The sequence below is a fragment of the Glandiceps talaboti genome, chromosome 5, assembly GCF_964340395.1.
Source record: "Glandiceps talaboti chromosome 5, keGlaTala1.1, whole genome shotgun sequence".
Taxonomy (NCBI): Eukaryota; Metazoa; Hemichordata; class Enteropneusta; family Spengelidae; genus Glandiceps; species Glandiceps talaboti.
In genome coordinates this window covers 24,284,432-24,301,084 of record NC_135553.1, presented here as the reverse complement: position 1 = coordinate 24,301,084, position 16,653 = coordinate 24,284,432, and the positions used below count along the sequence as shown (strand labels likewise).

Sequence of the window (16,653 nt, the reverse complement as noted above, 5' to 3'; positions counted from 1 at the left end):
TCTGGAGGTAGGGATGTATATAGTTTGGGGCATGGAGGAATGTGTCTGGAGATATGGATGGATGCGGTTGGATATGGAGAGATTTTGAAATCTTTTATTTCATTCTATTTGAAAAACTTTTAGGGGACCCCTCTACAGTTTTCCAAAAACCTGTTGGTATCATTATAACTTGTTTTGAAAATGTGCATCTGCAAATTTATAAACATATACGATCAATCTTTCTTGTAGATAAATTCTTAAACAATTGAGTCGTTGTAATCTCATCTGTTACAAGAAAAAATGTTTGTAAAATACGACCTCGCACACAGTATGTAGTACATTTTTGTGGGATGCCGTAGCCAAAGTAAAACAAAAGACTTTCAAGCTGCATCCTTGAGGGCGATATTTAAACATTTCCGTTGTGTGCAATCCCAAAATGCAACGAGCAAGTGTTTGGAAGATGGTGGGCCGTACAAATGTTGAATTCGAGGTACTGATGTTTTCATATATTATTTAGTTATTGTATGTAGATATATTTGCTGTGTTAATAGGTGAAAACGTTGACATGCAGTATGTTCACAGAGTTCCAAATATTTTATCGTCGTTTGAATGCCAAGAATCATTCCAACTTCATCTGAACCTAGATTGACCTTATTCGCAATGCCAATGATAAATCGATTTACTGGAGTGATATGACAGAATGAACTTATGAATACAAATCAAATTTTAGAGGTCAGACCCTTTGTCAATTTTTTTGTGTACGCCTGCCTTAATCGTTAATGTACTGTTTTCTATTTTGTGTATCCGAAACAGTAAAAAGCACAAACCGGAAACAACTCTCGACAGCGTCAGGAGTTTGCGTAATCTAGGCCTTGAGAATAATTACGGAGTAAGACGTGTTATCCCGTGGCTCGAAACTCCTGTTAAATATGTATCGTATAATTGCTAGATAGCGTTGTGTTGTGAGAGGTGATTTGAAGGAACCTTCATAGCTCCATATTTTCGTAAGAGATCTAGATCCCTCAGAAGGGAGCTGTTCTGGACACCGTGTCAATGCTGCATAGGCAATATAATCGCCAGTGAATAACGTTGTTGGACAAACATGGAATCCACGAGTAATAAACAGAAGGAAGTACACAGCAGACCTTGAAACTACATAAAACAGCGTGGGAGCACAGGAGAAAGGCAACCCAAACTCCCGGCACCGGACAAATTCTGTGCTTCACGGAATGCCAACATATTGTCTGTGTGGTGGTAATATAAATACAGTTGTGATAGCAGAGCAGACGACCACTACCATTAGGACACCACGAATTGACGATATCTGTCATAACTCTGAACCTAAAGACACAGTGATCAAATTTGACAAAGACAACAACATGCCTATTTATCATGAGAAACAGAAACGAGAACTGTGTGCATTGCATGCACTCAACAATGTGTTTCAGGATGGACAAGCATACAATAAACAAATGTTAGATGACATATGTCAAAGGTAAGTAATCACCGATTGTCAATTTTGACCCGTCATGTCCAACAGTATGAAAAAAATGTCTTTTTTTATTGAATTTGTTGAAGTTTTGTCACTCTTATGCCATATTTTTTGACATCATTCATTAATCACAATAATAATCTAAGGCTCTGATCTGAAATGGATGTGAGATCTGACAGAAAGTTACAAAAATATCAAAATTTTTGTGTGCAAATAATTTTGTGGTAAAATTCTTGGTAGCAGCAAGATTTATAGTGGTTTATACGACTGTGATTATGTGAACTCTTGTTGTTCAGACCAAGAAGTGGATAGTTAGTTACTGTATAATATGGTAACAGCTGTTCTACATGACTACAGCTTACATATTGCATAGTCTGTGATCAAACAAATACATTTTACAAGGTTCTCTTTTTTTTTCAAATTATTGCTGGTTGGTTAAGAAGTATTGTTACATAATGATTAATATGGAAATGAAGGTCAAGTGCAGGCCAGTAAGCAAGTACACAACTTGTGTAAATAATGACACTCGCTTGTTGTGTACATTGTAAGTTCTACATGTAGATCTATTGGTAATGACAAATACATGATATTATTACATTTGTACCATAGATTACTTGCACCAATGCGTGTGCATATGTGTGGTATTTGCACTACAGTGCAGTGCTGAAAATGTTATGCAAGCCAAATGAGACACAATCGTTCATTGTACACAAAAGTGCTTGATTGCATAGTATCATTTGTACAGAAATCTGTTGTTTGGGATAAACATATGTAATAATAACAGAACCCCATTCCATGTGAGTTCCAGTGTGGGTACTCAGGGTATTGCACTCATGCTGGCAGTGTTTTCTGCTACATTTTCACTCGCTACACTCATGAAAGTACTGCCACAGAGAACACTGCAATCACTCATACAAATACCCTGAGTACATGTATACCACACTTGCATGTACACTCACACGTCATGGGGTTGTGTCATAGTATAGGCAGCACACTACAATTTATCAGTTATCATTGACTTGATCAATGAATTTACAGCTCAGCACAATGAAAACCAAAGTGGTATATGTTTTAGATTAGTAGTATGACCACTCACAAAAATCAATGAAATAAAAAAAAAATATATTGTGAATATAAGTAGTACTAGTAGTCTATGGCATCTTTGATATAGAGTATGAAAAGTATTAGAATAGTAGTCTAGTGCTATCTGTACATTCAATCTCAAAATCTCTCTGCTTTATGTCTCACGCAATGAGATCCTGTGATGAGATTTCAAATTCACCCAAATCAACCCACACAGAGATCAACATCATGTCTTTGTTAATTAATCACAGAATTCTACTCCATAGAACAGTCGATATGGGACAGTCACTCATGTCACACAAGCTCAATAAAGGAACTTTATTAATTTACTTAGAACAAAACCCCGGACTGGGCCCCTCCCCCTAAATGAACGTTCACAAGTGCAACATCGATACATTTATGTATGACGTAAACCATGTTGAAAATTGTAGCAGTCATACCACTACGATTGATGCAATGTAAAAACATGACATGGTAAATACATTAAATACTACTGGAAACCCATCACTGTATATCACATTAGTAGTAAATTTTAATCATCTTACCAACATCTCAGTAGTAAATATTATATAGAGCCTGTTAAAAAGTGTTATCATTGAAGGCGTGAAAGTTTCGAAATTTGGTTGGAAGTGTGAAAATGAAGTTCAGCAATTGTATTGATGCCAGACCCACTCCCCATCTATTCGATGAATGAAGTTCGAGCTTGTGTGACATTGTCCAATCATCCCTAAGTTGGTGTTTGTTGTGGACAGTAATGTATCATTCTAACAGTAACTCATTTGCATGAACTGTTGAATGACTTTTGGTTCATGATTTCTCATTGAGCTAGACAGGGTGAAGAGATGATTAGATACCACCTGTAGCATCTAGACTATTAGAATAGAGACTGTCATACAAATGTTAGGAATGTAACAGGGTCTAGCTCTAACCTATACCTTAGCATGATGTATTTTCCCTAGCCCTGATTTCTCACTTTGACAATTATATTCTTCCTTTCCACAGAGGAGCCCATTAATTAAAATGATGTTCAGTACACTTCTCTTGCCTTCCTGTCCTGTATAAAATATCAACGACCTTTTAGTGAGCCGCTGTCATTTTGTTGTGAGATAGAAGTCACATGATTTGAAACAGAAATCTTAGTGATGTACACTACAGCATTTGATCACCTAGCACAACAAAAATCTTATCCACATGTCTACAGTTTTGTTGTATGTGCTACATGTACCATTGTTGTAGTACTAGAATAATTTTTTAAAACTGTTTTGTTTGATATAACGACTTGATTCATAATATCGTACATCCTGAATAGTATTGAATCACGTGTGGGTAAACATACATTTGTAGCTGAACATATAATGGTGAAGTACATATATATATATTCATTCAAATTGATTTTTATATACCATAAAATCAATGCCCCCTAATGCTGTCGTGATTTCAGCATTTCTTATAGATGAAATGGATTTCTAATTGAAATGTATAATATTGTCTAATTATTGGTATTTTAACAATTTTCAGAATACATGTATATTGTCAGTTGTGTGATCTAGAAATAATACCCCAGTTACAGCTAGTGCAGATTCAACAGTTTACTGACGCCCATAAAGAGTTACAATGATACATGTAGCTGAAATCACATACACATATACACTTCAACAAAAATCGTCTGATAACACAAAGTATGAAAGTGGTACAGATCCCTCATGGATAAGAATAAAAATAAGGATCAGAATCCCAAACTACTAATACTACATTTGTATTCATAATAGATATCGTAATGATGATATTTGGATATTATTCCCCAATGTTTTTCTTTGTTCAGCCTAGGAAAATACGAGTGACGTAAGGGGTCTTGTCACTATGAGTTGCTAAATGAGCATTGTCAAAACCCTTAGGTCACAAGTATTTTCTGGCTGATTGAAGAAAAATTTTGGTAATATTATAATTATATCTCCTCAAGCATTATTCAGGAAAAATTTGGAATTTTTTTATTCATATTTTGTGCATTGTAGACACAGGCTGTCTTGATGTAGAACGACCAGGGTATATAATCCATATTTTCTGTTCAAAGACAATTACTTGGTTTGTGCATGGCATATGAACATTTATATTAGATCTATATGAAAGTGAAGCCATACATTCAAGGAAAGAAACCACAAATATGAAGATGACAAAAAGATAAATATATCAACATGGAGGCCTGTGATTTTTTCCAAAATTAGAAGAAAATTAATATATCTCGGGATTCTGACTGTTTTTTATTCAAGAAAAATCTTGAAAGTTCTGCTTTTGGCGAAATTGAATATTATAAATAATTTGATGAACATAATGTAATAGGCAATAACCAGTACTTACATAATAGCATAGTAAATGAAGCTGAAGTTGTGTTAAATCAAATACAATGACATTTAATGAAATAACATATTGTTGTATAGACTAAATATCCAGTAGTTCTCAGACAGGCCCTGTGTTATTTAAAATGTCAACTTAGACAAATTCAATATATTAGGTGGCAGCCTAACTTAGAGCAAATAGGTGGTGTCCAGCTGTGTTTGGTTCCCATTCAACAAAAAAACAATACAAAGCAATTAGAAAAGTTTACAAAGAGATCAGAGACATATGCTGGGATGTGACATCTTGCATTTGTATTCAGGGGTCAAAGGTCATGTAAATAAATGATTCTGACCCATCCCACATTAATTTGTCAGATAATTGTAGTGTTGACATTTATGAGAGTAGTTGCATAACCTCTGACCTTTAACCCTCAGGTTTATTTCTGAAGGTAGTGAGGAAATTACATTTCCTTGAGATGACTGTTTACACATGAGTAGTTAGTCAGTTGACCTATTTTCTCATAATACTTTGAGCACTATGAAATGTTCTTGAACAAAAAAACAAAAACAAAAAAAACAATATATATATATATATATATATATATATATATATATATATATATATATATATATATATATATATATATATATATATATATATATATCTAAAATAATGAAAGCTGGCAGATATACATGTAGCAATGTAATGTGTGTAATGTGAGGAGCCATACTAACTGAAACAGTGAAAGAGACAGTCAGTCCAATAGGCAATAATGAAACTTATAAATGTACACACACACACACACACACACACACACACACACACACACACACACACACACACACATATATACATACATTATATAATCTAAATATAGCATATGATGTTATTCACATAGTATACACACCACCTGCAACATATCAATCATTACACAGCCATTACATTGTTACATTATCATTTATTACATTTTTTAACTGTCAAACATCAGCGTTTAAATTTGTAGATTTTTTTTTATTTGCTTGCATTGATATAATCTTGTCAACCTTAATTTTTGTGATATAAATATTTTCCAGTAATGTATTTCTGTTTTGATAGACTACTGAATAGATTCAACTTTTCACTAATAATGCATTGAAATGGGGTGATGTCACAAGATATCAGGGCAAGCTTTGATGTTGTTACCATGGATACCATATAGGAGAACGTTTATGCTTGATAGGAATTGTATTGATGTGTTTCTTTACCCTTTACTGTAATATCATACCATTTCCTGTACGGTCTATGGTCATACTGATGGTACAAGACATGTTACAATCAGGAATCCGTCTTCTGGTTTTATTTTTTTTGCTAACTGAGTGATTTCTAAGCTATTAACACTGCTATTAACAGCTGTCATCAGACATGTGTATATTACATGTAAGAGAAATAATAATATCTCATGTGACTAAAAATGTTTTAGTTTAATCCTGTTTTCCCCAATTTGTAATTTTTGATATTGTACTGCGGTGCAAATTAAACTGGTATGCATGCACACCGTGCACCAGTGCAAGTAGTCTTTGGTATACATTTGTACATGTATGTAACAATATCACATTACCATTGGTACATGTACATATAGTCTGTTTGATTGATTTTTCTTTCCCAGCAAGTACTGCTAGGAGGAGGGGTATATATTTCAACTGGTTCTGTCTACTCTGTGCATGATTGCATGCATGTACATGTATTGTCCATTCAGTGTTCTTCCCAGGATATTGCATGTTATATTATCTAATTTGCATATGAATTTTATTATTCTTTTTATGCTGATTGGTTCTTGTCGTTCTGTTGAAATGACAGGATATGGCACATAACCAATAAGCTTCATGGCATGAACACAGCCATCATTCACAAGAATACATGTATGTCTGTCATGCACAGACTGCCATCATTCACAAGAATACATGTATGTCTGTCATGCACAGACCGCCATCATTCACAAGAATACATGTATGTCTGTCATGCACAGACTGCCATCATTCACAACAATACATGTATGTCTGTCATGCACAGACCGCCATCATTCACAAGAATACATATATGTCTGTCATGCACAGACTGCCATCATTCATAACAATACATGTATGTCTGTCATGCACAGACCACCATCATTCACAAGAATACATATATGTCTGTCATGCACAGACTGCCATCATTCACAACAATACATGTATGTCTGTCATGCACAGACCACCATCATTCACAACAATACATGTATGTCTGTCATGCACAGACCGCCATCATTCACAAGAAGACATGTATGTCTGTCATGCACAGACCACCATCATTCACAAGAATAAATGTATGTCTGTCATGCACAGACCGCCATCATTCACAAGAATACATGTATGTCTGTCATGCACAGACTGCCATCATTCACAAGAATACATGTGTGTCTGTCATGCACAGACTGCCATCATTCACAAGAATACATGTATGTCTATCATGCACAGACCGCCTTCATTCAAATCTGGGTACATAAAAATGCAAGTTTGTGCTGTCAAACATGTAGATAGTGATACTCAACTGGACTGTCCACACATTTAAACTTGTGAAATTTGTATGAAAACATTGAAACTGACCTTCATCTTTGAGGCCAGATTTCAAAGTCTACATGTAGGTATGTTTAGCATATTTCAACAGTGATGTTTGATTCAAGTGTGTACAATTTAAATTGATACCCTGCTGTATCTGACTCATTACATACATTGTACATGTACAAATAGGCACTACTTTTTCTAGTAAAGTGTAACTCTCATATTATATGGTCTAAATCTCTTTACAGAATACAAATGAACCTTGTCCTTTCACTTTAAAGGGTTGCAAGCAGAGTTTATAATATTTTGCCATAGTTTTTGCTGCATATTTAAAAGATGCTTTCTGTTTTGCACTTTACTGAAGCACATTTGACCATCACTTGTAATTGACTGAAGTCAAACTTTGTATCTAGGTATAACTCATTAATGATCCTCTGATGTTATTTATCATACATATCAAAAAAATGTTCAGAAAATCTATACTACGCAATCTGCTGTTCTATCCATGCCAGAAGACAACTGTAATATTAGAGAAGACTTGCATCAATATATTAATAATATATTGGAATGTGGTTTTGTTTACACCTGAGTAATATGCTTACAAACTCAACTTGTGTCACTTTTTAAGGTCAAATGTGTCTTTTGTATGTATTGGTGTCAGTTGTGACCTTTGTTTTTTAGTCTCAGCCTCTTTTGAGATAAGTACCTGCTACTTACAGAGGTACCCAAGGACACAGGAAATAAAAGAATGGGTGAATAAAAAAACCGTGCCCTCATTGAAGACTTTTTATTGATGAAATTCAACATTCAGCATTTCTTTATTGAGATATTATGATATTTACCCTCACCATATTCACCCTACAATTGTCTTGGACTAAAGTTTGTGATCTGCCTGTTTTCCATTAATAATATATTTTTGTACAATCTTGTATGAATTTCAGGAACTAAAGCTGATTAAACTTAAGAACATAGGAAATATAGGTGGTTTTTTTTTTTTTTTTAATTTTTAATTTTCTTTTTCATGGTGGGAATAGCTTACAGCAATTTTCTGTTATGCAGATATACACACACAAACACAATAACACATGCTGCTACTGAGATCCATTCAGGTTTGGGACTACATGACAGGGCTATGTTGCACACTCTATATCACGTTGCTGTGGAAATGTCAAGGCTTTCCCAGTCAGTCCACAGGCTATCCAGGAGTCACTTAAGCCCGGCAAACATAGCACTTGTGAGCTCCATGTCAGTAATCGTCCTCGACTTTTCAAGTCATTACTCCAGGAGTCCCCCCAAATTCGCACTTGTCTTGTGAGTGAGACACGGCTGGTGATACAGATACAGCCAACCCATCATGGAGTCTGTAGAACACTCACCTTTGTTAGTCCCCACGGACGAAGTCCGAAACGGGGACTTATGGATTGGGTTCCGTCTGTCCGTCCGTCCGTCCGTCCGTCCGTCCGTCCGTCCGTCCGTCCGTCCGCAGCCATTTCTTGGAGATGCCTGGACCGATTTTTTTCAAACTTGGTACAGGGGCAACCAATCTGATTAAAATCTGATGTTAGATAGGCTGGTTTTCCTGTATTTACCTTTATTCCATCGTTATTGCGTCTTTTACGTTAGTTTTTTTTTCCTGGTTGAGGGGCAACATGCTATGGCATACATATGCACGTCAATTTGTTTTATGATACGATCCAATATGGCCGCCTAGCAACCATTTTGTTTGCGAATTTTCCCTGTCTAAAGCCATAACTCAGACATGCTTTAACAGATCTCATTCAAAGTTGGTATTAGGACAGTGTTCTATGACATACATATGCATATTCATTGTTGTCATGATACGATCCAATATGGCCGCCTAGCAGCCATTTTGTTTGTGAATTTTCATGTCCAAAGCCATAACTCAGACATGCTTGAACAGATCTCATTCAAAGTTGGCATTAGGACAGTGTTCTATGACATACATGTGCATATCCATTTTCATTGTGATACGATCCAATATGGCTGCCTGGTAGCCATTTTGTTTGCGAATTTTCATGTCCAAAGCCATAACTCAGACATGCTTGCACAGATCTCATTCAAAGTTGGTATTAGGACAGTGTTCTATGACATACATGTGCATATCCATTTTCGTCGTGATGCGATCCAATATGGCTGCCTGGCAGCCATTTTGTTTGTGAATTTTCCATGTCCAAAGCCATAACTCAGACTCCATTTTCATCGTGATATGATCCCCCATACCCAACCAATCCTTTATTGTTGGAGGCATATTCCATGTCCAACAAGCACACACAACATATCTAAGTCTGTTTGTTTTAGGGTCAGAAATGTTGTTGCGTGATCAGAGTAGTGATAATTCCTTAAAACCCAATTATAGCGGGGACTATGTCATTCTCAATGACTTGTTCCAGGGTGATTTGAACCCATGATGTAGGAAGTATTCATCATATACTTAGTCTCTCCAAAACTCAAAAGCCAAAAGAGCCTTCTAAATGTTGTCAAGTGTTTCTACAACAATCTAAACTTTACAAAGAATCGTAAAACCTTTGCTCAGTTAGGCCAACTATTTTCTTTATGTTTTCATAAGGGTTCAAACAATTTGCCAAAAGTTTCAGTATCACATTATGTACAAATGATGTCAAAAAATACAAATTAATTCTATTTTCTTTAAATTTTATTTTCATTATGTTCCAGCCTTGCACCAAGTTCAATGGTAAACCCTCATAAAAGTGTGTTAGGATTGGGAAATTATGATGTGAATGTTATAATGGCAGCTCTACAACTCAAAGACAGCGAGGCTGTGTGGTGGGACAAAAGAAAGTAAGTTGTATTCTGTATTCAGTATGTACCATACACTAAGGAGTGATCACACAATGTCACACAGGCTCAATAAGTGAACTTCGTTCATTTAGGGGAGGGGGTCTGGCATCAATGCGATTGCTGAACTTCATTTTTTCACTTCTAACCAAATTTCCACGGAAGACTTTGACTCCTTCAATGATAATAGCTTTCGTATTTACAACTGAGATGTTGATAACTTGATAAAATTTACTTCTAATGTGAGATTTTAACGTGTTCACAATCAAATTTTTGCATTGCATCGATCGTAGTGGTGTGACCACTAAAGTTTTCATCATAGTTTACATCATTTATAAACATTTGATGTAGCTCTTGTGAACATTCATTCAGGGGAGGGGGAGGGGGGAGGGGTTTTTGACCTAAAGGAATGATGTGCAATCTCCCTAAGGCTGTGTGGTTTAAAGTTACAAAGTTTCATAAACAGGCTAATCATACTTTTGTTAAGGAAGCTTGAACTGTATAGAAATCAGTTTTGGTTTTCTCATCCCCTTTTTTAAAAAAACCCCCAAACCTTCTTTATGTCTTGATTGATTTCCAGAAACCTTGACATCCTGAATTTAGACAACATAACAGGATTTATCCTGAATATGCCATCTCCACTACAGTGGGGGTTTGTCAGTCTACCCATCAAGAGGAAACATTGGGTCGCAGTACGAGAGTTAGACAGTGTATTCTATAACCTGGACTCCAAGTTCAAAAACCCTGACGTGATCGGAGACAGAGAAGCCCTCAAGTCTTTCCTGAGAGCACAAACAAGAGCTAAAGAGTGTGAACTTTTGTTAGTTGTCACTAAAGATGTAGCTGATCGTAGAAGCTGGAAGATGGAGAGTGGAGGATTTGGGGAGGCAAGTTGGCACTGAGATATACTACCATGACCTTTGACCTTCCTCTCAACAGTGTCCTCCCTGTATTTGTAATGGTATGGACCACTCCATGTATTTATTCTTATAAAGGCATTGTTCACTTTATAAAGAAATAGGTTAGAAGGATTTTAATGTTCAGTTCTAGTTATCAAGTATTTTGAATTGCTTGATAATCCACTCTTGATTGAAAACAGTGGCCGTAAAAAATTAGCCACAATTACAAAGTTTACATAAAGCGAAAACAGCAAACATCATTGTTGCTGCTCTTTCAAGGCTTATCTCGTGTAATTTTCTTGATATATTTATTACAATGTAAATGTGAAAATATATCAAGACAAGAATACAAACATCACTTGGCTGGTCAGTTTGAAATGAATGATCAAGAAATATCATCAGGGAAGTGTCTCACTTTGTGTGTCTCAAATACAAACTAGATGTGACAAGGAAAAGGAAACTTGTTGATGGAGTACTTTGACTTTGGGAGAGATATATTGTATGTTACATTATTATAAAGGAGAACGTTATCGGAGGATATATAAGCATGATTTTATCATTTTCAGATATTTATGTTATGCATGAATATGGAGGGATGTGTAGCGGAAACGTCTTAATATTTACACAAGTAATGATGGCCACAAAGACACGTTGTTGTCACTTGATTTCATATTTGTTCTCTTTGAATATAGTTTGTGGCAAATATACTGCAGTTAAAATCAAACCCTACCATGTCGAAATTTTGTATAAAGCGGATTATACGTTGTACGTGCAGTGAACTTGACAGTGAGGTACAGAAGTCAAGGTTTTGGAAATCTCCAACAAAGATGATATGTAAAAATCAGTGAATGAAAAGTTTTGTCAACCGAGTATGTATTTCTCTATAGTCATGCCTGACATACACAACTGAAGTAAAATGATGAAAAAAGACTTGGAGAATCATAAATACTGAAAATGGCCTTTTTCATATGCTGCTGTTCCCCTAAAAGACCTTACTGTAAAATACATTTATAATATTTCAGCAAAGTATAAAAAGAAGTAGTTGATGTAATTAGATGTTCCTTCGTAGCACACACACAAACCTAACTATGCCGATTTCCTGTAAATTGTAACACATAGTTACAAGACAGACAGCATTGTAAAGTTAAACCTAAGTGGTCTCCTTATAAGAATGAGCAACTTAAGGGGTCATCTATGGCTGTTCATGACCTGAACTACATGATATCATTTTTATATTATTTTTTTTTCAGATGGAATATTTTGTATATGCACTTTTTTGTAGGAGTTTTGATTTGGGAACTATTTTTTTCCCAGATATGTATAATCCAAGATGACAATACCCAGTGTTTGTATGATTGTACTTTGTAACAATGGACTACGTTACGTCTATAAGTCAACATATATGGAAAAAATGATATCAGTTTATGAGGACATATGTAAAGTTATATATCCACTTGGATTGATAGGTTGGGTAGAATAGAACAATTTCTCATACTTCATGCATTGTATTTCATTTTCAGTGGTGTCTACTGTGTCGTTACTTGGATAAATGATTTTCGTAAAGCTTCCAACATGATGTAGACATACGTACAATGTACTTGTGTATTTTATAACGTAGAATCAGTCACATTGAATACGAAGGGCTATTTGTTACGAATACATGATGCATTACACATATATGTATCAACAACTCAGATTAAAGAAGTGAAAGTAGTAATGTCAACAGTTTTAGTGTTGAGATATATTACTGCATATGATTGTTTTCATTGACCATGGTGTAGCAGCTGCTGAAGAGTATCGCTATATTGCCACTGAGGCATGCAGTGTTACATTTAACATAGCACCCTCTGTAGTTGTAATATGGTTATCAAAAGTATAGAACGCCACCCCATCACCCCCACCCCCCTGTGGGCATGGCATGGGGTGTGTCTAAGATAAATGCCATCAGTGATCTGTTTGCTAGCCTACCACATATCCAGCATAGCAGATGGGTTAGCTAACGGATTGCTCACAGCGTTTATAGCCTGGACTTGCCCATAGTCACTGTAGTAGGCTGATTTGCGAATTTCTACCCTCACATATATTGTATTCCGTTGAGAAACACTGCCATCCGACTGAAATGCATGTGTACTGTCAGTAGCTTAACATTAGTTCCTTCTAGATGTGTGAAGTCTTTTATTAGTGTGTATTTTCAGAAACATAACGAATGCAAGATTGGAAAATGCTCTAAATTCCAGGGCTGGTGATTTTGTTGTAAAAAAATGTTAAAAGAAAGTTTTACAAATTGTTGTTGATTCATCTATTGTTGAAATACAGAGTATACATTCAACTTATTTCAATATGTAAATGTGTATAGAGGTCAGAGTTCATATTTGCTGACCTGACCTGACCTGATGTACTTGTGTCACACTATTTGTACCTGTTCAGTGTTCAGTACTTTAATATTCACATTTGTAGAAAATATTATACAGGTGCAACTGTTTGTGACTAAGTAGTCAAGATTTTCCATTCTCTACAACTCTTTGCAACATATAAATCATTCATCAGGATGTATGCATTGAATGGGAGAAGAGCCAGCTGACCACATGAGGGCGCTATTACAAAGGCCTCAATCTTCTTAATCTTATCATGGTCATGTATCATGGTAGACCTGATGAGGGCGCTATTCAAATGACGTTCCTGAAGTGCTCCTTTGATAGCTGGTAATAATATAATTCTACATTAGTTGCCATGGTGACCAATTCTATACATTTTTTACAATGATTATACCAAAGTTCTTTGTAAATCAGTGTAAAAGGATTTCTAGAGATTCTTCTATGGAGCCTTGTGTATATTATAATAGTTGGCATTTGTGTTATACCTGTGTATTTTAGTGTTCCTTTTACTTCAAAGCGTTGGTTATTGAAATTTCACAAACTGGCATCTATATGCCCATGAATATGATATACTATGATATCAGTATATGTAACTTTATACAAATATACCAATATTTAGGTGTTGTAAGTTGGTGATACCACGAAATTGACATCTTATGTTATACACATTAGTGATATAGATAAAGTTCATAGTGATATATGCCTTATCTATGTGATATACATTAGTGATATAGATAATGTTCATAGTGATGTATGACTTATGTATGTGATACATAGTGATATAGATAAAGTTCATAATGATATATGACTTTTCTATGTGATACGTAGCAGTGATATAGATACAATTCATTGTATGCACTACTCATGTGATTTGCAGTATTATATAGATAGGGTTCATAGTGATATGACTTTTCTATGTGATACAGGTAAGATCATAGTGATATATTTCTTATCTGCATGTGATACATAGTAGTGGTATAGATAAAGTTCATGGTGACATGTGACTTATCTATGTGATATGCAAGTTATATAAAGTTCACAGTGAAATATGCCTTATGTATGTGATACATAGTGACAGATAAAAAGTTCGTGGTGATATGTGATTTATCTATGTGATACACAGAAGTGATATAGATAAAATTCATAGTGATATATGCCTTATTGAGTATGTGATATGCAGCAGTGATCCAAAATTTTATTTCAGTGCTACAGAAACTTGAAATTTGTTATTTTGAGAAAAAAAATGTATATATAAACTTACACATTTGTAGGTGTCATGGTCCATTATTGTAAATGACCAAAGCTCTTTAACTGATGAGTTGTATTTCCATGGTTACACAATATCAAGTACATACCCAATGTTCACAGATACTTCTATCAATAATTTTCAAATGTATGTTATAATGTTTTCCTTGCTATATGAAGTTTTTTTTCTACGGTATATGTATTCAAGTGTAACATGCAATAAAAATTGTATAATATTATTGGTATTAATTTCAAATGGTTTTCTGATTAAGTGTCTTTAATAAAGTAGAGTTTCTGTGGGGTTTTTTTTTTTTTTGGGGGGGGGTGCGTGTGTGTGTGTGTGTGGGGGGGGGGGGCTATTTCAAAAAGGTAATACCACGAAACAAGGCTACATCCCCAATGTCAGGTAAGGAATTTTGATTGTTAGATATTATTCCCCAATATTTTTCTTCATTCAGCCAAGGTAAATATGAGTGAACTAAGGGGCCTTGTCACTACAAGTCGCTAGATGAGTAGTAACAAACAACCTTTTAGGTCATGAGTATTTTCCGGCTGAATGAAGAAAGATATTGGGGAATAATATAATTATACCTCCTCAAGCATAATTCATGAAAAATTGGGAAAAATAATGGTGATCTAGAATATTTTGACTTTTATTTTGAGCACTGCTGAACCAGTGACATAGACAGGGGTTGTCATGATGTAGAACAATAAATAGTACTCTTTCCATGCAGTCTGTCAACATTCACTGTATTTGTGTTGGGCTTTCAAACATTTCTATACGAAATTAAGTCGTAAAGTAAAAGATGTTCCCCTTCCCCTTGTATAACTTGGCTCTTGCTTCCAAATCTTATTAATCAAGTATACCAAGGTAGTGACAGTACAAGTTCATGTTTTACTAAATACCACAAATGTTGGTTGGATTGCACACCAAATCATAGATTTCAATAACACCACTTGCATTGATTTCACCATAGAATTGATCAACAAATACATGGTTATTTCACTCAACACTACAATATCATCCAATCAAATCTGTTTTGTTGTTTTTCTTCTTTTTTGAGGGGTGGGACTGGGGGTGGAAGGTATTTCATATTGTTTTCATCACATACAGGAGAACTTTATTTAAATACCTTTCTATGGCAGACCATGTACATGTGTTGGAATATTCAATACAATACCTTTGCAGGCTGTATTAGCTTTATTAGCTGTATTAACTATTAGGATTAGCTGTATTAATTGTATTAGCTGTACTGGATTAGCTATATTGACTATTAGGATTAGCTATATTAACTGTATTATGATTAGCTGTATTAACTATTAGGATTAGCTGTATTAACTGTATTAGCTGAATTAGGATTAGCTGTATTAACCGTATTAGAATTAGCTGTATTAACTGTATTAGGATTACCTGTATTAACTGTATTAGGATTAGCTGTATTAGCTGAATTAGGATTAGCTGTATTAGCTGAATTAGGATTAGCTGTATTAACTGTATTAGGATTAGCTGTATTAACTGTATTAGGATTAGCTGTATTAACCGTATTAGAATTAGCTGTATTAACTTTATTAGGATTAGCTGTATTAACTGTATTAGGATTAGCTGTATTAGCTGTATTAACTGTATTAGGATTAGCTGTATTAACTGTATTAGGATTAGCTGTATTAACTGTATTAGGATTAGCTGTATTAACCGTATTAGAATTAGCTGTATTAACTCTATTAGGATTAGCTGTATTAACTGTATTAGGATTAGCTGTATTAGCTGAATTAGGATTAGCTATATTAACTGTATTAGGATTAGCTGTATTAGCTGTATTAGGATTAGCTGTATTAACTGTATTAGGATTAGCTGT

The 16,653-nt window shown here is 34.9% G+C and overlaps 1 protein-coding gene across 1 annotated transcript; it reads left to right on the top strand.

The window, feature by feature from the left end:
• Positions 1-404: 404 nt before the first annotated feature.
• LOC144434874 (josephin-2-like) lies at positions 405-14,984 on the top strand. Its single transcript, XM_078123389.1, has 4 exons — positions 405-469; positions 793-1,474; positions 10,156-10,281; positions 10,859-14,984. Exons 2-4 carry the CDS (start codon positions 1,209-1,211, stop codon positions 11,178-11,180), a joined length of 714 nt encoding a protein of 237 aa, XP_077979515.1. The 5' UTR covers positions 405-469; positions 793-1,208; the 3' UTR covers positions 11,181-14,984.
• Positions 14,985-16,653: the final 1,669 nt, after the last annotated feature.